Here is a 23,247-nt window from a genome sequence, read left to right as displayed (position 1 = left end):
GGCTTGGTTATGGTGCATATCCCAATCCATCAATTATCTCCTGTTTATGCCCCACTTATGCTGAGCATTCTGTCTATTTTCATTAGAATGTGATGTTAAATTCAGGTCCTGTAAACCGCAGCCTGTTCCAATGTACAATCTGGGAGTTCATTATGAAATAAAATAAGTCACCCCCCGCCCCCCACCTTATTCAATATTTTTAAAAGAGAAAGAACTCAATTTGTATTGCAAGCATTAAATAATGTATTTCAAATTTACTAGCTCAGCCTGACTAAGTTTGTTTCATAATAAGCATTACAATTAATTGTTTAAGGTATTGGGATTTAAAACATCAGTCATGCCAAGGTAGCTGTCACTATGGATGAAAAAAGTTTTTGGAAGAGTGAGATTGAATGAGAGAATGAGGACAGAAATATTGTCAGATTGTTGGCAAAGGTTAAGTGTAGGTAAGGTGTAGAGATAAGGTTATGAAATACTTCATAATTTTGGAGCATCACGTTCATACATAGTCAATTGAACAAAGGAGGTTTGAGGGAGAACTCACGCCAATATTCTCTTTCTGGCTTAAAGAATGATTCTGTGCCAGATTAACTGGACCTTTTGCTTTTAAACTTTGCAGACCCATTTCATAACACTGAGTTTTAAAAATCACTTTCAATTTTGGCGCAGTTCTGCACAAAGTTTTAATAGTTTTTCAATCAGATTTTTAAATAAACTGTATATATACAAACACTAGAACATTCATTTTGTGCAGCTTGATTCTGCAAATAGTGATGCAAGACCATAAGATAGCTAGTGTGTTGGATCTCTCGGGAGTAGTCTCCAGAAGACTGCTACAAGAAATCCTGCAGAAATTGCAGGGCATTAAGAACCATATTCTTTTCTCAGTATTGTCAATGCTTCTATTTATTATTTATAAAATATTGGCAATGATTCTAAAATGAAGAATGTTTAATGGAATCAAAAACTATTGATATGGAACCTCTCCCATTGCAGTGGGTGTACAGCGCATAAAGTTGATGGAAAGCATTGGAAAACCAATGGCAGAAGCAAGGTGACTTGAAGCAGGGAGTCATGGGGCAAAATCTTTAGAAAGTGTATTCAGCTTGGAAAGCTTGAAGTTGGGAAAGGGCTTCTAATTATTTCACTGAGGTTGTCTTACTGATCAGATTTCAAATGAGGCTGTCAAAAAGGAATTATGCGGAATAGAAATTGTCAAAGGAACAAAATGGAAGAATGGGACGAGGTGAATTCCTTCTTGCAGAGTGGTAGCGTGTGCCCAATAGACCAAAGTGGTCTTCTTTTGTGCTGCAGCCTTTCCATGATTCTATGAACAAAACAATACAAGAAGGTCAGGGGACTATTATAAAATGTACATGGAGCCCAAAAACGCAAACCCCAAGCAATGGGTGTACTCAGAAACTGATTGTGGCAGAAGGCTTCCAGGAAGAGAGTGGGAATGTTTTAAGCATATCCTCAAAATGTTCCTGAAGCAGTCAAACCCACCTCACTGCATCATGGAGGTCCCTGGCTCATGAGCAACCAAAATCTGGAGATCTCTTTAAGAAAGGCAATAGGCAACATGAAGAGTCTTCAACAGGAGCATGAAGGGCTAGATTGAGTGCAAAAGCCTCCAAATAATTCACCTAACCCATCAAGCACCCCATCCCCACCGCACACATGACTGTGTCTGCAGATCACAGATTGGACAAATCATCCATTTCAGAACCCATCAACATGAAGCCTCTATCTATGGAAGCAGGAATAATAAAGAAATTCTTAAAGGATATCCTTCCAGTTAAACTAATAAATTAATGTTAATATTCTTAGCTTATTTTCAATTTTTCTCTGAATACTTTTGCTCCTCCACTTTATTAACATCGCGGAGGTTTAAAATAAGAAAGGTGACGAGTGGAACAATTGAAAGCAGAAAGTGGTGAAATTTCAGAAATACCAAATTTGGTAAGGGCCAGTTTGTGGTAGGGCTACAATGTCCCACAGCCAAGACACACACAGCAATCAGAGGTAAGTTCAGTGATTTTATTTTTAAGTTTATGCCTTTAAACAGCACTTTTTCTCCAAAACCTTTTGTAATGTTTGTCTATATCCTCAGAAGACTTAAAGTATTTTACTCGGTCTTTAAAATATTTTAATTCATCAAACATCTGATGTTCTTTTAACCAATACTTTGGAAGGACTGAGGTCAGCATTGAAACTTCCCTACCTTGAGGAAGCGGAAGATTAGAAGTAACACAGCAGATATAGCAAGGTTAAAGGCTACAGCCATTGAGTCTAGCCATCACATATCCATGCTCTTAAACTCAATTCAATAACTTGTTATCACAGAGCTATCCCCCACAGCCACCAGTCTTCTCAATTGATAAATAATGAACCCATTTTGCCACTAATTATTTCATCACAGTGCCAATGATAAAGTGGCTTCATTGAAAAGAAAACTGCCAGTGTTGCAACTGTTTCAGGGCTTATTGTCCGAAATAATGCCTTTTTTAAACACTTGCCGATAACATTGCTTACTGTGTCAGGAAGTTAAAAATCACACAACACCAGGTTATAGTCCAACAGGTTTAATTGGGAGCATTAGTTTTCAGAGTGGCGCTCTGAAATCTAGTGCTTCCAATTAAACCTGTTGGACTATAACCTGGTGTTGTGTGATTTTTAACTTTGTATACCCCAGTCCAACACCGGCATCTCCAAATCATGTGTCAGGAAGGTAGCTGTCTGATGCTATACCACACTATTACTCAAGGACTGAGGCAGTTCAAGGTGGCATCTCATTACCACCTTCTCAAGGGTAATTAGAGATGGGCAATAAATGCTGGCCGAGCTGAAGATGTCCACATCCAATGAACAAATAAGTAACTCACAAGTCAGTATTTAGGACTCAAATTCCGGATCTGTTCCACAGAAGAAGCCAGATGTATTACACCAATAAACCATGATTTGAGATTTGCAGCAAATGTGAGTAATTTACCCAAAGAAGTAACTTAAGTAAATAAAATACTGCATAACTACTCATTAATTTGAACATTGCAATAGAAATAGAGACAGGCAAGAACAAAAAGGCACCAGGATTGAATAAATATAAACTTTTAATTGCTGAAGGTGGTGGTTTTGAATACAATGGGATACAATCAATGAATGTAACACATGACATGCCAAATCTGTCTAAAATAGTAAATAAAACAAAGGAAAAATTATCCCCACCCCTCCATGTGATTTGATAGATGTAGTGAAAAATACCTCACACACATTTTACATTGAAAGAATAAAACTGGACAATGCAATCAAATTTCAGGGTTTGTTGTTTGAAATGAGCACAGGTCAATATACAGCATGCCCAAAATATGGATACCTGACTTATCAGATTTGGAAACAAAAGCTTAGAGAAACAAACACTGATCAGGACCACTCTCAGGCCAACACAAGAACCCCAGTTTTAACCAACCAAACCCAGAGAGGGAGCAAGGAGGGGTGAGGACAAGTACCCAGCCAAAGGGTAAGTGTGAATGAGGATTTGAGACAAAACAGGCTGATCCACACCAAGTGGGCCAGCTTTACAATGGGGGCTCGAGACATTTTGGTGAAAAGAGCCTACACTTTCTCACAGCAGTTTTTGTTTGCTATAATCTTGGTTTGACTTTCTGGCAAAGCTTGAATCTGTGTAACAAATCTGAAAATGTAAACTGGAGACAGTACAATAAGAGTGAGTGAATTTAGTGTAAATCATGATTGCAGGTCCCTATCAGAGACACACATGGTCCAACTCATGATGGTCAAGCTGGTCCTAGACTCAGTGAATGTAGGTCTTCCCAAGTGAAACCTCTGTACTTTCCAAAGTTTTTTTTTGTGTGTAGCCTATGCGGCATTTTCATGCTATATACAAGCTCTGTTTATAAAACTAAACTATTATATAGATCAGCACTTAGGGCTTGTGCACATATGTGAGAAAATTAAAGCAAGCAAGAACGAGGGAAAAATGCGCAAAGTATTGGCTCAGAATGTGATCACATTTGATACCGATATGTTTAACACAATGATTGGAAGAGTCATTTTCACTTAGCACAGGTATTTGACAGGAGCAATTTCCAACTGTAAGAGACCCACACATAAGCAAGTGCAAAGAATTACAATCCCTACACCCCCAGCCCCCGCAGACAAGATAATTTGGTAACATGGAGCTGATATTGCAGCCCCAAAATGAAAACTGCAGATTACTGTACTAACCTCACTGGCTCAGGCTCACATGAAAGCGCAAGTTGAATTTATTTGGGCATTGCAAGAGATGCTCCCCAAAATCTGCCAACTCCCCAGGCCAATGAGGCAGTGGACAGCCCACTTTGATGGACCGCAGGGCATCCCATAAAGCAAGAGGAATTGGAAAAGTCGCTAAAGTGCAAGGATTGGTGAGTCATAAATGCTAAGTGGACTTGTCACATGGAGATTATTTCCCAGAAATATTCACAACTTGTTTTCTTTTAAACATCTGAACTACTGCTCGGTTGTTCCAGTCATCTAGTGTTGTTTTGAGGTTTCTTTCACACACAACGTGCGGATTTAATAAGTTTTCCACATAGTTCCTAAACATGCCCTCGCGGACATTTACACTTTGTTGCCCCTCACATTTAGAGTGCTGTATGCTGGGTTGATGGTTATAAAGTGGGCTTCATTTGGCTAATTAATTTGAAGCGCTGCAGTGTTTCAGGAACCCAACAGTGTGAAATTGCCTTGTACAGCTTTTAGCAGGACAGCAAGGTGTGGTCAAAAAAAAGTCTTTTTAATTTTATCAAGAAATGGAGTTAGTTTTTTGTGTCAATAACACATTCAGAATGCTTTAGAAGAAAACTGCTGCAATGTAGAGTTTTCTGACAAATTCAGATTCTAACAAGGCTTCCTCAGAGTCTGGGCTCATTAAATGACCCTGATTCACAGCTTCTTTGAAGTTGATTTCCCTTGACTATTCTCTCAGTGCTTGGTGACCCAGTGGTCTTCTTACCCATTCTCAAGTGCAGAAAACTCCTTGGTATGAAGTAAACCAAAAATCCCAAAGTACTTTCTACCCATTCCCCCTTCACCTTTGCACCCAAACCACATTTACGTGTATGCATCAATTGAACACCATAATGTTTGATGCACCCTCCGTGATTTTGATGTTATCCTCTCATTTTGCACTGTGCAGCATAGGAATAAGGAAGATTAGGTTTAAGAGAGGGGGCTGAATCTTCTTTGAAGGTTTTGGAGAACTGCAAATGGTTTGTTTCCCCCACAGAAAACAGGCACTACCTTTTCTAAAATTACTAACTACTTTAGCTTGGTTTCTATTTATAAAATTTAGTGCTCAGGATTTAAAACCTACTGAAAGATCAGAGCTGAAGATTAGATCTGAAAGAATGTCTTGGAAGATACTGTAACTTGGTGCTATTTGTGTTTGCAATTTGGCAAACAAAGTTTAAGTGAATACTTTAAGCAATCAGCAAATCTTTGGTGTGCGATTGTAAGGATAAAACTGAATTTATATCTGTAACAGAACATAACTAGACAGCAGACTTAAAATTTTCTTGTGAATCCTTTGCTGCTAGTTCATACCAGCCCCACCAGCTGACAGGTCCTGCAATACATTTGTGAATGACCATCCTGTCTATGGCTTTTCTGGCACCAGTCCAAAGATGCATGTAGAAAACAGATAACACATGCTTACTGCTGCAGATGGCAGAAATAATTCCTCAACACTAATTCACTCCCATTGAGATTGGAATCTGTCTTGTCTTGGCTGTAAACTATCAGGTTTGCACGGGATATGTTTCTGATAGGTGAACATATTTTGTGGTGAGTGAAGTATTTAGTTAATAAGTATTGGCTATACTTCAACCCTTCAAAAAGTTAGTCTTATAGTTGGTGGGTGTTTTACTACATAAATTCCAATTTTCCCAAAAATTGCAACACTCAATTATTTTATTCCTTTCCATAGTTCAAGCTATTACTGCAGAAATATGGATTTCCAGTTCTTGGAGTCATTTAATATCTGATTATGGCTTCTGGTTTTGTTTCTGTATTCTAAGAGATGTGAACTGTTCTCCAACTAAGTCCACACAAGATGTGGAAATTTACAGAAATTCCAGAATACATAGAACACCTTGAGTCTTAATAAGGATCCTGTAATACCAGGCATTACTTCTGGACCTCCCAATGCTAAACTAAATTGATCACATGGAGGTGGTTATTTGCTTTAAAGGCAAAAATGAAGTTGATGGGCTATAATCGAATATATAGGTCGCCTCAGCTAAAAAGAACAGCCTTGCCTTGGAAAATATTGTTTGCATATTTTTAAGTTGTTTAAAAAAAATTGCCAAATGTGGCTTAAATACAGATGAAACTGTGATAAGGTGAGGCCATGTATGGCTGCATGTCAATCAGATTAGCCAAACATAAAGTTAACTACTATAGCTTTATATTATTTGGCACAGTCTCTTTTTAAAAAACAAATGCTAAAACTTGAGTTTTAAGAGGTTAAAGCTTCTCTTTTTAAAGCAAATTTATGAATGCACATCTTGATAGTTACCATTCACCACTTCACTCTTTCTAGTATGCTGTGGCCATTGGGGATAGGTGCAGCAAATGGCATTCCTAAGGCAGCGAGCCACAATGCTCAATCTCTCTCCACCTTTCAATAATGAATGCCAGTTAAGAAGTTCATGAAATTGTGTCCACCCACGTTCTTTTTGCTTAAAAAATGCATTTATTGTAAGTAGAAATATTTACAATAATATTTATTAATAACCTAATTTGAAAAGTCTGAGGGAAAAGGATGATGGAGTAACCCTTCCTTTGGTGGTAATGGTTGCTTCCATTGAGCAAATTTTAGAAAGGTTCAAATGAGTGGTCAAAAATGAACTGTATTCCAAATGATCTGAAGGTACCACATGATTTGTTAACACAGTGGCAGATTGGATAAACATGATGTGTGTTGCCATGGTGCTTTGCATTGATGTCATTGTGCTTTAATAGTACCATAACATCCAAACTAGAATTTCAAGCTCTTCATTTGGCCAAACATGCTATCCAGAATTGGATGTGAATTTCTTTAACAAGCATCTTAAGAAAAATGCAATATTAGAAGTTTATCATTTTATCAAAATTGGACAGTGTTTCTAAAGTATTGTGGTAAAAATGGTCATAATATACTTGCTCTTTACATTAAGGAAATTACAAAATATTATTCCTCATTTAATCAAATCATCAGAGCAGCATTTTCAGACCAGTACCCTACTCCATGAGAGGATACATGAACAAAAACTTGTCATAACATTGGCCTAAGATGACAGATAATGCTGCAGAAAATTCAACTCTTGACTCTGCCCATACAAACAAAAATACGTTTCTCACAAAGACTGAAAAGCATGTTGTCTCTTTACTTCTAAAATACAATTTACTATAGAACAATTTGCCAACAAGTCTGTACAATTGACTTCAAACATTTGATCCTGTAATCCACCACAAAGGCTAACTGCCAAAATATAAATGACTTAAACAAATATTCATCAGAAATATGAACAGATAGACAAACACCTTTGGATTCCATGAATCAGCTCGATCAGAATTTAACATTTTTTTTAAGAATTGTGCATTTACTTTCTTTGAATGTCTTGCAGCTGCCTCTGTTTGGGAATTTTAACTGGGTACATGCTGCGAAGCAAGAGGTTATTTCAAATTCTAGATGCAAGAGATTTTAGCCGATTATACAATCTCACAGTGATGCATCTGGGTAAATACATCATTCTGATACTGGTAGGGGGAACTGTTCTGAAGGCTTTTGCCTGCATCGTTGACTCATGCCACTGAGCATGGAATATTACTTATCCCAGAGGATAAGCAGGGACTCATCAGTAACAATTACTCGGTACCAAGGCAGGTAGAGTAAAGATCTTGTAAAGATTAGATCCCCAGTCTTAACTTATGCCTGCCAGTGATAATATGTTACTCGCATTGCCTAATGTGCAGACATAATGAGAATTAGGTGGCTGCTGGGATGCACTCAGACATTAATCACAGTAATTGTTCAAACTTCAACAATATCCAAATTAATCTTAAGGATCATTTTGGCAAAGCAAAGGAAAGAATCTAACCATGTTGGAACTAAGTAGCGGCATTACACACATTTTATAATTTACTACCATGGCTCTTGTGGCACAGTGGTAATGTCCCTGTCTCTGACACAGGAGGTCTGGGTTCAAACCATATCTGTCTTGGATGTGTATCATAGCATGTCCAAACAGGCTGATTAAAATAAAGTATGATGTACTAATTCAGTCAAGATATGATCAAATAATTGAACTCCAAAACTCAGCATACACTATATAGAAAGATAGAATTTTACAGTACAGGAGGCCATTCAAACCATCATGTCTGAACATCTGAAATTGTCATATAAAATTTATGTAAAAAGCCTACATTTGAATTGTGAATACTGTAAAACCTGCTTCGTTCATGGGGTGTTCCACTGATTTTGTGGATTTGTTCAAATATCCATGAAAAAAAACTAATGCAAGCTTTTAACAATACAGCTTTTAGCATAAAAAGTTCAACTATAATGAATAACTTGATCTTTTAAAATCACATTTTAATCCCATGAAACTAAGATGGCTTTAAAGTAATCAAATAGAGCTCCAAAATAAGACAAACTGAAAGATGGCATGAATGAAATTTCTTGGAAATAAGCGTGACACAGAATGACACAATCAGAAAGGAATATCAAGTTGGAAACATCGAGTCAACCTTTCACAAAACTCACAAGGTGACCTTTATTCGATGCCATCACGTTCTCCTGCCCCTCCCCCATCCTTTGACATCAGTTTAAAGACCTGGTCGCACGTTGGACTAGTAGTATCATGACAGAGTGTTCACCTCAGACCAAGAGGCAGAAGTAAAGTAAACCTTTAAAAATAATCCAAAAAGCCAACCGATCAAACATTTCTGAACTTCATGCGACATTTAAAAAGAACTTTCTAAAAATAATTTGGCACACTTCCCATGTTGTTTTTCAGTGGTTGGCTGGAGTTGGGGCAGTTAAGGCCTTCTTTCTCCTTTTTATCAGCAAGGGATTGCAAGACTCTTCTATCTTTTTGATTTTGATTTGTTCGTAGTCAACCCTCATGGTTGCCAAGGCACTAGTCATTTCCTCCTGTCGTGAGAGAAAGCTGAATTAGAATGATGGACGGCACAATGGAAGTGATTGCACTGTTTCTACTCATCCCCTTTCACAGGGACCGTGTTCACAATTGTCCCTGTGAAAGGATTTGACCAAGGTCTTGCTTTCAATCCTCTCTCCAGGATGTTTGCAAATTAGCTCTTCAGAGACACACACCAGAGCAACCTTTAATAATCGATCATCAAAAAAAGCATTGGGTTATGAGGAAGGGTGGAGTACTTTGCGCCAGTATTGTTTTGAGTTTAAAGGTTGAGATGCAATCTTACTGAGTCCAAGGGGCATTACAGGGTAGATTTTGAGAATGCATTTTCCCTTTGAGGGTGGAGCAGAATAAGGATGTTCCATACCAGACGAGGTAAGGGTTGCTTCTTCTGTCAGAGTTATTAACTGTTTGGAATTCTCTCCCCCCATATAAGCAGTGGAGGGCAGGACATCAAAAATATTCTAGGAGGAATTTGGCCAAATTTTCACAGGAAAGGGAGTCAGGGTAGATAGGCAATAAAGTGGACTTAATGTTACATCAGATCAGCAATGAGTTTATTCACTTTTGGAGACAGCTTGTGGGTTTGAAATGGTCTATTCCTTGCTCCCTATTTCTTTAGTTCTTTCCTTCTACATTGGAAGAGCATTGTCTCAACTCCAAAATCAATATAATTCAGATTTGTGACCAGGAATGGGGCTGCTGCAAGTAGACACTTGTGAAGCAACATCTTAGGGCTCCAAGAAGACCCTTCATTCCAGTTAGGAATTGGGAATAAATACATTGATTACACATTGACTCTCTGTAGTAGTCATACTCAAAGACAGTACAGCTGTGGTACTGGGATGGCAAAAATCAATGGATTTCTTCTCAACGTTTGTAAATCTTTTAAACGTTATGTTAAGATAGAGACCGGTAAATAACTGGGAATGAATTTGATGCATGCAATCTTTTTAATAACTCTGAAGTATGTGATTCGAACTTGTCTCCTTGTACTATGTTTCAAATACAAAATATTTTTCTATTTCATATTTGGCTGAAATTATGAATATGGCAACGAAGTAGGTTAAATTATTGTATCTATAAAGGTATATTTTTCAGCACTGCACTCAAATGATGTTGGTGAGATGTGAGCAGAATGGAATACTGCTTTTATCAATCATTTCTACCAGCACCCCTCACAGCCATTCTGTTGCCATCTAACTAATGGACAGGGGCAAACTATTCTGCATGCTGAGTTTTTTTCCCCTCTAGGTTAGCTCAGATGTTCTTCATTGTACAATAAACTTGCACTAATGCTTCTGGCTCTAAAATCTATCCAATTACTAGTTCCTGAATTGGGAAAATCATATTTATTCAGAAAGGAAAGGCTTGCACTTCAATGGTTTGCAACTTTGTCTGCAAGATGTCATACTCTGAATTTATGGGGAAAAAAATGACTTCATAAAGTTATTCACCTTCAGGCAGAGTTTGGTTGGCATAATTTGGGAGAGTGTTATGGCATAGCATGACCTGGGTCTGCTTCTGGATAATCTATGCAACCAGTCTATAATTGTGTCCGTGCCTTCAGGACAAACAGGCACATCTTACACAGGAAGGGAAAATGACAATCACACAGGTGACATAATGTTCCAAACACTCAGGTGTTCCAAGTAACAAGTAAGATGCCAACTGATAAACAGTCCAAGGATTAAACATGACAAAGCAGGGCCTTCGGAAAGGAAAAGTCGCAAGAAACTACCCACATCAATATTTAGTTCATTTGAAAAAGCTTAAAAATAAATCAGAAAACCTAAATACAAAATCCTGCAATGATAAACAGCCAATGTCTGTCAGGATGTTGAAAAATGGGAGGGAAAAATTAAACATCTGATATTACCTTTATATGTAATAAAACAAAAGCACATAAAACAGTTCCATTATCCAACTGTTATTACACTATGCTTCCACAAGTTGGCCTTAGACATAGTGAATATTTTCTGGTGTATTACAGGAATGAGCTAAGGTGCACTTTTACCTTTACATCTTCCCATAAATCCTTCTCTTCTTTCAGAACTCTACTGGTGTGAAGAGGTGTCTGCGGTACCTGCATTGATTGCTAAAGTAAACAAAGAAAAAAAAACATGGTTCAAACTCAAATCAAATTCAGAACATCGAATCAACACCAAAATGAACACGGCATGGAACTGCTAGCTATGGAGGCATTTTCTCAGCATTTCAGTTTAGTTGATTCCAAATGGAAACTAAACTGCTATGCTCTCCTTCAATGTAATGAGGCAGGATGCAGCATCGGTTAGTGAAAATGCAAATTTCCCTTGAATTTGCACTATCCATCTGAAAGATGTTATTGCAAACTTCATCGCTGTAAACTAAAACATTTGATTGGCAAAGGTATTATTGAGTAGGGTGGGGAGTAGAAAAGTTTGACAAATGCTTAGGCTGAAAATTGCAGAATAAACAGCTTTTTATCGCCCTTAATTTCGGAAGCTCATTGGAACATACACCTATATATTAGAAAAATACAATTTGCTATTAATGCTTAAGTAAAAAAATCCCCTTGCTAATTTAAAAACTTTAATCCTATTAAAATAACAGGAGATAACTTCAGACAATGTTAAGCATTTGGCTAGGATCTTACCATGACTATCAAGAAACCAAAAGTGGGGTGAGGGTGTATTCGGTGTTTAAAAAGGTGTGTGCGCGTGTGTGTGTGTGCGCGTGTGTGGGGGGGGGGGGGGTGGAGAGGAAAACTAAAACAGCCAAAGAATTCTACAAAGATAAAAGCAAATAATTTATCAATAGGAATGACAAAAACCTGTAAGCCCCACTCCACAATGAAATACATACATTAATCCAAGGATGGTTCATAAATTCCAAGATGGTCATGCGTTGTGTTGGCTCAGTCTTTAGGAGTTCTCGGATTAGTTGTTTGGCTGAAAAATTCAACATGAATAGATGTAATGTGTTTTACTATAATTGTGTTAATTTTATTTCTGAAACGGCGTACACAGATACAGATAAAACAAATAGGAAAGAAATCAAACATAATGAAAAATGCAGTTCAGTAAAATACGATCAGTAAAAGAGCAAGAAAAAGAAACTGCTCTTCACTCCATTTCACTGGTTTCTGGGTAATCTACAATGTCATTGAACAAGCTTTTCTGCAAGGTAAAATCAGCACCACTGGAGTCAAACATCAAAAGGGAAGTTAAACTGCTTGGTGTTCACATCTTGACCAAATTCAAAAGAATTTCTATGTTACTCAGTCTGGAATGCTTGGCCTAGTCACACATAACTCTGGTTACGTTTAGATTCTTTGCCTATATTTCACAGATGCTTGGTATTTAATATTGCATGCAGGACTTGAAAGTGGAGTCACAGTTAGATACGATACTGAGGAAGGCATTTGGTATGCTTTTCTTTATTGATCAGGGAAAACTTTAAAAAGGATCTAAGGGGCAGCATTTTCACGCGGAAGGTGGTGTGTGTATGAATGAGCTGCCAGATAAAGTAGTGGGACATCTAAAGACATTTGGATGGGTCTATGAATAGGAAGGGCTTAGAGGGATAGAGGCCAAATGCTGGCAAATGGGACTAGATTAGGTTAGGATATCTGGTTGGCATGGACGGATTGGACTGAAGGGTCTGTCTCCATGCTGGACATGATTAGATTAGATTAGATAATTTACAGTGTGGAAACAGGCCCTTCGGCCCAACAAGTCCACACCGACCCGCCGAAGCACAACTCATCCAGACCCATTCCCCTACATTTACCCCTTCACTTAACACTACGGGCAATTTAGCATGGCCAATTCACATCTTGACTAAATTCAAAAGAATTTCTATGTTACTCAGTCTGGAATGCTTGGCCTAGTCACACATAAATCTGGTTACGTTTAAATTCTTTGCCTATATTTCACAGATGTTTGGTATTTAATATTGCATTCAGGACTTGAAAGTGGAGTCACAGTTAGATATGCACATGTTTGGATTGTGGGAGGAAACCGGAGCACCCGGAGGAAAGCCATGCAGACACGGGGAGAATGTGCAAACTCCACACAGAGAGTCACCTGAGGCAGGAATTTAACCCGGGTCTCTGGCGCTGTGAGGCAGCAGTGCTAACCACTGTGCCACCGTGCCGCCCACATCTCTATGGAGAAAGTGAGGACTGCAGATGCTGGAGATCAGAGTCGAGTGTGTGTTGCTAGAAAAGCATAATAGGTCAGGCAGCATCCGAGGAGCAGGTGAATCAACATTTCAGGCATAAGGTATGTCGATTCTCCTGCTCCTTTGATGCTGCTTGATCTGGTGTGTTTTTCCAGCACCACACTCTTTACTCTGTCCATCTCTATGACCCTATGGCTCATGTTTTGAAAGATTATGGAAAAGTTAATTTATTTCAAATTTTGTGGACATACCATGATTGATTTCTCTAAAGTAAGTTATTAAAAGTTCACTGTGCACAAGTAAATTACGTGACTGTTGATAACTGCTAGATTTGCTGGGGTTGTTCTGAATAGTGACTGGCATGGAAAGCATTGCATTAATTGCTGAGTTGGAGGTTAGCCTCTTAAGAACCAACAGACTTGCAGAGAAGCTGGCTTTGAACAAGCTGCCCAGTTAATTTTTCCCATTTCTGAAAAGAAAAAAAATATTCAAAAGCATTACTGAAAGAAATTCTCAAGATTGTACTCCCGAGCAAGCGGTGCCTACAAAACCTCAGAAAGAACTACACATGATGAATGATGACCACACGTGTCAGGACATTAGAGCATCAGATTCCAGAACACTTGCCATTTTATCCTTTCACCTTGAACAGTAACACAGAGGTCAAAGGCTTTTAAAAAAAAAAGTTAATTGCTGTAATCTTTTCTTCTCCCTTTGTAGCTGATGAGTTTGTGCTTTTGCATGTATAATTTGACAATATTTAGAGGGATCAGCCTTTTTTTAAAATTAATTCACAGGATGTGGGTGTTGCTGGCTAGGCTAGCATTTATCACCCAACACTTGTGGTTAAGAGGGAACTATGTTGCTATAGGTGGGGTTACATGTTGGCCAGAACATGTAAGGAAGGCATTTTCCTTCTCTAAATAACTTTAGTGAATCCAGTGAGATTTTCCCAATGATCGATCATGGTATCACAATCATTAGACTCTTAATTCTGCATTTCTATTGAATTCAATTTCCATCACCTGTCATGGTGAGTTTCAAATCCAATTTCCCAGAACATCATCTGGGTCGCTGGATTAATAGTCGAGTGATAATTCCACTAGGACACTGTCTCCCACTGTGTATCTTGATCAATAAAGATGGAATATTTGGGTTAAATGTTGTTTTGATAATAAATGTATAATTGTATTTATCATTTTAAAAAGTTAATGGATCTTTTTGTTTAAATACCCGATAGTGTCAAGGTGTTTTGTTGGTCATCCTGGTAACTGGAAAATGTATTATTTCATGTCACAACCTGTGGTAGGGTGGGATTATAGCAACAGTGCATTCCCCCAGTAGAACAGGATCCAAAACATATCAGCACTGTACAAAGATCTTCCCATCTTTAAAGCTTTTAGGTTTAGCGTGTTTTCTTTTAACTTTCCAATTCAGGAGCAATTGTACCATATTTCCACTTTTAGCCTGTATGTTGGGAGCTAGGCTGTGTAGCTGTACTCATCTCTCCCATACTGAAAATGCCAAAACACAAGTGAACTTGAAATTGGGAGAAACCATTTGGAAGCAGAGAATCTTATAACATAGAAGGCGGCTATTTGGCCCACTGACCCTGTACTAGCTCTTTGTAGAAACAATCAGTCTCACTCCTGCTCAGTTTGAATGGCAATGCTAGTAGGTGTGTAATGATTTTGAAATCATTGAAAATCAGTGAAATTATTAGATGATTTTACAGTACAGTAGAACTTTTTAGCAATAACAAATTACAACCTAATTAACAACCTACCATCTGGTAAGAAAAGATGATTGTCTGAAAATTATATATCCTCAGAGTTAACAGTGATAGTGTTTTAATAGTCAATTAGTTAATGTGGTTACTTTTCAATTATATGAAAAAATAGAATTTGGATTGCTGAATTGAAGCAATATCCCCTATAGTATTTACAGTGTCTTGCCATTAAAATATTACCATATTTTCAGCAGATAGCATTATAAAAAGTATTGTTTTGCTGTGGATCAGGCTTATGTATTTTCTACAATGCAATTCATTATAAATAAACTACATGTGTGAAAATGCTGCATTCAGCAAAGAATGATTCGCCTGTTTTAGTAGATTATGTAAATGCCAATAACTGCACACTGACTGTAATGCATTCTGTAAGGATTTTTAAAGAAACTTTTACAGTACAATAGAACATTTTACAATCTTGAAGTTAGTCTCATTGTGTACAATAGGCAAGACTTGGAGATGCCGGTGTTGGACTGGGGTGTACAAAGTTAAAAATCACACAACACCAGGTTATAGTCCAACAGGTTTAATTGGAAGCACACTAGTTTTCGGAGCGTCGCTCCTTCATCAAGTGGTAGTCATTACCACCTGATGAAGAAGCGGCGCTCCTAAAGCTAGTGTGCTTCCAATTAAACCAGTTGGACTATAACCTGGTGTTATATGAATTTTAACAATAGGCAGGACAGTAGACTACTGGTACAAAACACAGAATGCAGATCTAGCAGCATCTAGAGACAGAGAAACAGAGTTAACGTTTTGAGTCCAATATAACAATTTCAGAGCTGGAAGTGCTGGAAGTTCTATAGACACTATCAGACCTGTTGAGTTTTTCCACAATTGTGTGTGTTTGTTTCAGATTTTCAGCATCCATAGTTTTTTGATTAAACTGCTGATATCGCAAGCTGTAAATGCTTGAAAGTACAGAATTTATCTTTAACCTGTGATATTTCTTAAGGCAGGCAGAGTTAAAATTTGATTACTCTTTAAGTAGGATTAACACTCCCAACTCTTATTTTTGGCACATTGCAAAATAAGAATTTCAAAATATTTTTGTAGAATTTCGGATTGGTCATTGCAAAGTTAAGAGTGAAGGAACATTACGTTTATTTATTTCATGTTAGTTTAAGAAAGTTGGATTACCTTCCTCGGATACTTCTGACCATTCTGGATTTGGGAATTCATATTGTCCCATTCGGATTCGCTTCTTCATTCCAGGTGAGATGGCCAGTCCATGGTTAGAGTAGAATGGGGGATATCCACACAACCTGTAGTTGACAAAAGAAGAAAACTTTGTTTAAAAGTAAGAACTGTAACAAACATGACATTGGACAAACAGGCAAAAATCTAGCCACCAGGATACATGAACATCAACTAGCCACAAAAAGACATGACCACTCTCACAAGTATCTTTACATACAGATGAGGAAGGACACCACTTTGACTGGGCCAACACATCCATCCGAGGACAAGGCAAACAGAGACATGTACGAGAATTCCTAGAAGCATGGCATTCCAACCAGAACTCTATCAACAAACATATTGACTTGGATCCCATTTACCACTCACTGAGGAAAAGAACAGGAAATGACATCACAACGGGAAATGACGTCACAAAATGACATCACCAACCCAAGGAAACTTAAACACAAATAGAAAGCGGGCCTTGCCACCCGTGCTTCATCCGGAGGCTCACTGATGATGTTAACTACTATGGTGACAAAACGTCTGAAAATAAACCTTCCAGCTCAGCGGGCAAACCTAAATCCATCTACAGCACCTGACCAACCAACACTTAATAGATCAGACCACAGCAGAACCAAGATTATCTTTGTATAACAAGTCAAACATCTAAAATTGTTGAAAGTCAATAGTTTTAGACATGATCACTTTTATAAACTATTTTTTACTTTAAGCAGTACTTTTTCCATCTGAATTTTCCAATGAAGGAGAGGAATACTGCAAGATTTGACAAATCCTTCGCTGTTAGATGATCAAGCATGACTGTTAATTATATCAAATCTCAAATAACTTCAATTACCTTCCAACAAAGGATTATTTGTCTCAAATCTTTGCACTTTGTAAGATTACAGCATAAAGTTGGGTCAAATATTTATGATCACTCCTGAGACCCTAGCACAGGATCTAGTCTGCCATGACAGTGCAGTCTTCAGGTAGTGCTACACTGTCAAAACTATTGCCTTTTGGGGGAGACGTTAAACTACCATAAATGTAAAATATCGCATAGCATTATTTCAGAGAACAGGAGGGAAATTCTGTCTTGGCCGAAATTTATTTTCCACTTAACATCAATAAAATTGTTTATATCCTCATTATCGTGTTGCTGGTCAAGGAGCCTTGCTATGCACTTTCTGACTGACATGCTTCCAACATTGAAAAGGACCTCATTGATTTTAAACTAAGTTCAGGTAAATTATGAAAGGTGCAATATAAATGCAGGGTTATTTTTCTAAACATTCCTAATAATTGCACCAGAGGAGGAAACAAGGACAAACCAAGATCAAGTGCATGTTAATTTTTTTTTTACAGTCACATTAAAAACTGGAACAGTGCATTATACAGTTTCAAAACATGAAATAAAATTGTGTTGATGGTTTGGTTCAGATGATGGGAAATGACAAAGGTGTTGTTACTTCATTGAAATAGCAAACCTTCTCAACAGCTTTCTGTTTCAACCAATGCAAACAAACAACAGATTGCACTTCAGCGATCGGATAAATTGAGCATGAGAATTTCACAAGCCTAGCTGCATGAAAGGTAGACTAACCAGCAGCGTTATACAGAGAGATCATTACTTCAGGACTATGCAGGTAGCAAAACCTGTAATCCAGTTTCGATGGTATTAGCAGTGTGGTTGCCATCTTTACTGTGCACCTGATCTGTCAAGTTCTAATACAACTGTGAACTTATCAACCTAAAGTGCAAAATCAAAAACCTCAAATTAGTCAGCCAGAGGAGGAAAAAGCACCCTGAACCAGACAGAATATTAACGCAAAGAATATTAAAAGTATAGTTTTGCGATACAAATCAAGTTGCAAATTCCTGAGATTATAAATACAAAAGGGCAGGTTGAGGAGTTTGGGACTATACTAATTGCAGTTTAGAAGAATGAAAAGAGAACTTATTGAAACATATAAGATTCTCAAGGGCCTTGACAGGAAGATGAAGAGAGATTATTGCCCCTTTTGGGAGAGTCTTGAATCTGAGGGCATCATCTCAGACTAGGAGTCCCCATTTGAGAGAGAGATGAAGAATTCTCAGAGGATAGTGAATCTGTGAAATTCTTTACCACAGGAGGGCTGTAGTGATTGGATCATTTAAGTATATTCAAGGCAAAGGTAGACAAATGTGTAAAAAGCAATGGTCACAAGGGTTACAGGGAAAAGACAGGAAAGTTGAGGATTATCATGTCAGAACAAAGAACAAAGAAAATTTACGGCCCAGGAACAGGCCCTTCAGCACTCCAAGCCTGAGCTGATCCAAATGTACTCTCGAAACCTGTCGGTCAATTCCTAAGCATCTGTATCCCTAACCTCCCCACCTACTCATGCATTTATCCAGACGCATCTTAAATGAATCTACCGTGCCTGCCTCTACCACCTCTGCTGGCAATGTGTTCCAAATGCCCACCATTTGGAACACATGGTGTGAAGTACTTGCCGCGTTTATCCCCTTAAACTTTCCACCTCTCACCTTGAAAGAGTGAATCTTTGGTATTGAATCCTTCACCCTGGGAAAAAGCTTGTCTCTATCTACCCTGTCTATACCCTTCATGATTTTGTAAACCTCAATCAGGTCCCCCCTCAATCTCCTATTTTCTAATGAAAATAAACCTAACCTACTCAATCTTTCTTCATAGCTAGCACCTTCCATACCAGGCAACATCCTCGCAAACCTTCTCTGCACCCTCTCCAAAGCATCCACATCCTTTAGGTAATGTGGCAACCAGAACTGTACACAGTATTCTAAGTGCGGCCGAACCAATGTCTTGTACAATGTTAACATGACTTGCCAGCTCTTATACTCAATACCCCATCCAATGAAGGCAAGCATACTATATGCCTTCTTGACCACTCTATCCATCTGTGCAGCAACCTTCAGGGTACAGTGGACCTGCACTCCCAGATCTCTCTGCCCATCAACTTTTCCCAAGGCTCTTCGTTCATTGTATAATTCGCTCTAGAATTAGTCTTGCCTAAATGCATCATCTCACATTTGTCTGCATTGAAAACCATCTGCCACTTTTCCACCCAACTCTCCAGTCTGTCTACATCCTCCTGTATTCTTTGACAGTCCCTTATGCTTTCTGCTACTCCACTAATCTTCATGTCATCTGCAAACTTGCTGATCATACCAATAGTGCCCTCTTCCAGATCATTTATGTATATTACAAACAACAGTGGGCCCAACACTGACCCCTGTGGAACACCACTGGTCACCTTTCTCCATTTCAAGAAACTCCCTTCAACTACTACTCTCTGTCTCCTGTTGCTCAACCAGTTCTTTATCCACCTAGCTAGAACACCCTGCACACCATATGACTTCACTTTCTCCATTAGTCTACCATGGGGAACCTTATCAAACGCCTTACTAAAGTCCATGTATATGACATCTACAGCCCTTTCTTCAGCTCCCTCGAAGACCTCTGTTAAGTTGGTAAGGCACGATCTCCCCCTCACAAAACCATGTTGCCTATCACTGATAAGCCCATTCTTTTCTAAATATAAATAGATCCTATCGCTCAGTACCTTCTCCAACAACTTTTCCACCACTGACGTCAGGCTCACTAGTCTGCAGTTACCTGGAATATCCCTATTACCCTTCTTGTACAGGGGGATAACATGAGCAACACTCCAGTCCTCCGGCACCTCACCTGTATTTAAGGATGCCACAAAGATATCTGTCAGGGCCCCAGCTTTCTCCCCTCTCACCTCCCTCAGCAACCTGGGATAGATCCCATCCGGTCCTGGGGATTTGTCCACCTTAATAACCTCTAGCCTACCCAACACATCTTCCCTACTTATGTCAACGTGATCCAGACTAATCAAACTTCTATCTCTACAATCTTATTGAATGGCAGAGCAAATTCGACAGGGTGAATGGCCTACCTGTGCTCGGTCTTATGATCTTCCTAACTTCTGGCTATCTTGCAATGGCACATTCCTCAACTTATGTAAAACTCCAATTGAATGGCATTACTGAGCATTAATACGTTAACTGATTTGTCACACAACAGTATAATGTAAAAAATCTGAAACAAAGGTCAGTAACTTTCAGAATAACCACAAAGCTTTTTAAAGGGAGGTTCATGAGATCAAGTCAACTGGAGTTCAGCAAAACCAGAAAAGCTCTTCCAGAAGCAAAGTAAACAGCATTGGAATTCTCAAATGGAAAAAAATGTACTTAATAAGGGATTATGTGGCCAAAAATGCAAACAGAAGTCATGCAGCAGGGATCTAGAACTAAACAAATTTTTTTTTGGAAGTTTTCCCTCCTCACAAGAAACGACTCAACTGATGACAGTGAACTGTTCTCTCTGACAATCATATGAGCAGCATCCAACACAAAACAGGATAATGATTCTGAGGCATCTGATCAGAGTGCAACAAAGAAGTGAAAGTGCAAATTTCCTACTTTCACTGTGAAGACATTTGACAATAATCCAAGAATTACCATCAAGTAAGAAACTCCCTGCTGAACTCCAACATTACAGCAAAAAGACTGCATCAAACTTGGCAAAGGGTTTTGGTGAGGGCATGGATGAAAATTTCAGAAATTGGCAGTCTCTCACCAAGGTAGGATTAAAGATGAATGGGGAAGCTCCTTAGATACATCAGATAAATAATTATGACGTTAAAGAAAAAAAAATAAAGAACCAATTTAGCTCCCTAGGATACCCAGTTCCTGGCCAACTCACAACTCATTGTGGTGGTTTTTTCCCCCAGATAATCACTATTGACACCTTGTGATATTTGCCAACTCTATCAGAATGTGGTACTGGGTTAGGATTCTTTGAGGTAGTTCATTACCACTGATCTACCTTTGTCTTAGACCTAGCTGCTGTTTAGTGAAAGAAGGTACACTGTCATCTGGTACTGTACTTAGATATCAAGGAGATTGATTGCATGATAGCAGTAAGTACAACTACATTTGGTCAGGTACAATTCTTGGGACCTATTGGAGCTGGTACACTAAATTTGTGCTCTCTGAAAGCAAGAAAAGAATGTGTCCATCCACAGACTGTGTGTGACATCAATGGAATGAGTGGAGCTAATGTAACGCAAACATTAACCCTTTCAGAACCATGGCTTTATAGAACACTCAACAGGGTCACCAGCTGAATGCAGAACCTGGAGTGCTTCTTCGGTAAAACAAAGCTGAGAAGACTTTAATCAGATACATTGAAGCATTCCAGCCATGGCCCTGTGTCTGGCTACTGCTCACAGCATTCCTTATGACAGTGCTATCATTGCTGGTCAGGTGATTGGCCAAGTTCTTAGAAGGTTTTTCACCAATCTACCACCTCGCTCCCTCTTCAGCTGCTCTCCCATACAGCCAGCTTGCAATATAGCTCAGAATCAGCTTATTCAGCTCCACCTTGTACTTCTGAGGAGGGGGTGAGAGCAGAAACCATAGTGCAGCTAACAAATCCAGCACCTGCTATGCCAGCTCCTCAGCCACACACCCTTTTACTGAGCAGAGGAGATGGACAGCTGGACTGTTGGGGTGAGGACCCCAATACAGAATCCAAGAGTAGGATCAGCTCTCTCCAAAAGTCTGCCCATCAAGTGGCTCAGGCTTTCACAGGAGCTCATTGCTGACATCTGCTGAATAAAGCTTCCTTCAGACACAACATACACAGATACACTGCCAGTAACTCATGTGGTACCCATCACTGGATCCCACTCAACCCAGGTCTCTGTAGGAGAGAGGGGTCACAAAACTTGATAAGAGGCAAAGATAGAACAGTGAGGTACGAGAAAAATCATAGAATGGAGAGGAGGGAAGGATAACATTTGTGGAGACTGACTTTGAGGTATCCATGTGAAGGGAGATAGGAGGAGAAAGAGTATGAGCTCCAAATTCTATTTCCTAGCTACTAACTCTGTTCCCCTCCCTGGCAACTGAGATGAAGCCAGTCTGTTTACAACCATGTTGTCATACTTCACCCAAAGATAAGCTCCCAAATTCATATTTGTGCCTTCACTAAGACTAGGAAAAAGTGAGGACTGCAGATACTGGAGATTAAAGTCGAGAGTGTGGTGCTGGAAAAACACAGCAGGTCAGGCAGCATACGAGGAGCAGGGGAGTCGATGTTTCAGTTTACCTGTACTTCCATGCACGTTATCTACTGTATCTGTTGCACCCGATGTGGTCTCCTCTACATTGGGGAGACAGTACGCCAACTTGCGGATCGTTTCAGAGAACATCCCTGAAACACCTGCACCAACCAACCCCACCGTCCCGTGGCTGAACACTAACTCCCCCACTCATTCCACCAAGGACATGCAGGTCCTGGGCCTCCTCCATCGCCAAACCTTTACCAACCGATGTCTAGAGGAAGAACGCATTTTCTGCCTTGGGATCCTGCAAACACACGGGATCAATATGTATTTCACCAGTTTCCTCATTTCCCCTCCCCCACCTTATCCCAATCCCAAGCCTCCAACTTGGCACCGCCCCTTTGACCAGTCCTAGCTGTCCATCTTCCTTCTTTCCCACCCATCTGCTCCACCCACCCCTCCGATCTACCACTTCCAGCCGCACCTTCATTTACCTATCATATTTCCATGTACCTTCCCTCCAGCCACACCCTTGTCCTATTTATCTCTCAGCCCCCTGGCCCACAAGCCTCATTCCTGATGAAGGACTTATGCCCAAAATGTCGATTCTCCTGCTCCTCGGATGCTGCTTGACCTTCACTAAGACTGTTCATTTCTTTCGGCATAACTTCAGCCAACTTCAGTGGAAAACTTTGCTACTTCCTGACACAGTTATTTTTATGTTCTCACAGCTGGAATCCCTCCTGAAAATCAAACTCATTCATAACTCGCAGATGGTGTTTCAACT

The 23,247-nt window shown here is 39.2% G+C and overlaps 1 protein-coding gene across 1 annotated transcript in view; it reads right to left on the bottom strand.

The window, feature by feature from the left end:
* Positions 1-3,092: 3,092 nt before the first annotated feature.
* LOC122563149 (MAP kinase-activated protein kinase 2) overlaps positions 3,093-23,247 on the bottom strand; it is a 218,465-nt gene continuing 198,310 nt past the window's right edge. Inside the window, exons 7-10 of the mRNA XM_043716616.2 lie at positions 16,300-16,424; positions 12,051-12,136; positions 11,221-11,301; positions 3,093-9,196 (exon numbers count right to left, since the gene is read on the bottom strand). Of these exons, the coding sequence (XP_043572551.1) occupies positions 9,056-9,196; positions 11,221-11,301; positions 12,051-12,136; positions 16,300-16,424 (433 nt within the window). The 3' untranslated portion in view covers positions 3,093-9,055. The remainder of the gene's footprint in view (positions 9,197-11,220; positions 11,302-12,050; positions 12,137-16,299; positions 16,425-23,247) is intronic.

Source organism: Chiloscyllium plagiosum, unplaced genomic scaffold, assembly GCF_037043375.1.
Source record: "Chiloscyllium plagiosum isolate Xiang-an unplaced genomic scaffold, Cpla_swu_hap1 HiC_scaffold_26, whole genome shotgun sequence".
Lineage (NCBI taxonomy): Eukaryota > Metazoa > Chordata > Chondrichthyes > Orectolobiformes > Hemiscylliidae > Chiloscyllium > Chiloscyllium plagiosum.
This window is presented reverse-complemented; position numbering and strand designations above follow the sequence as displayed.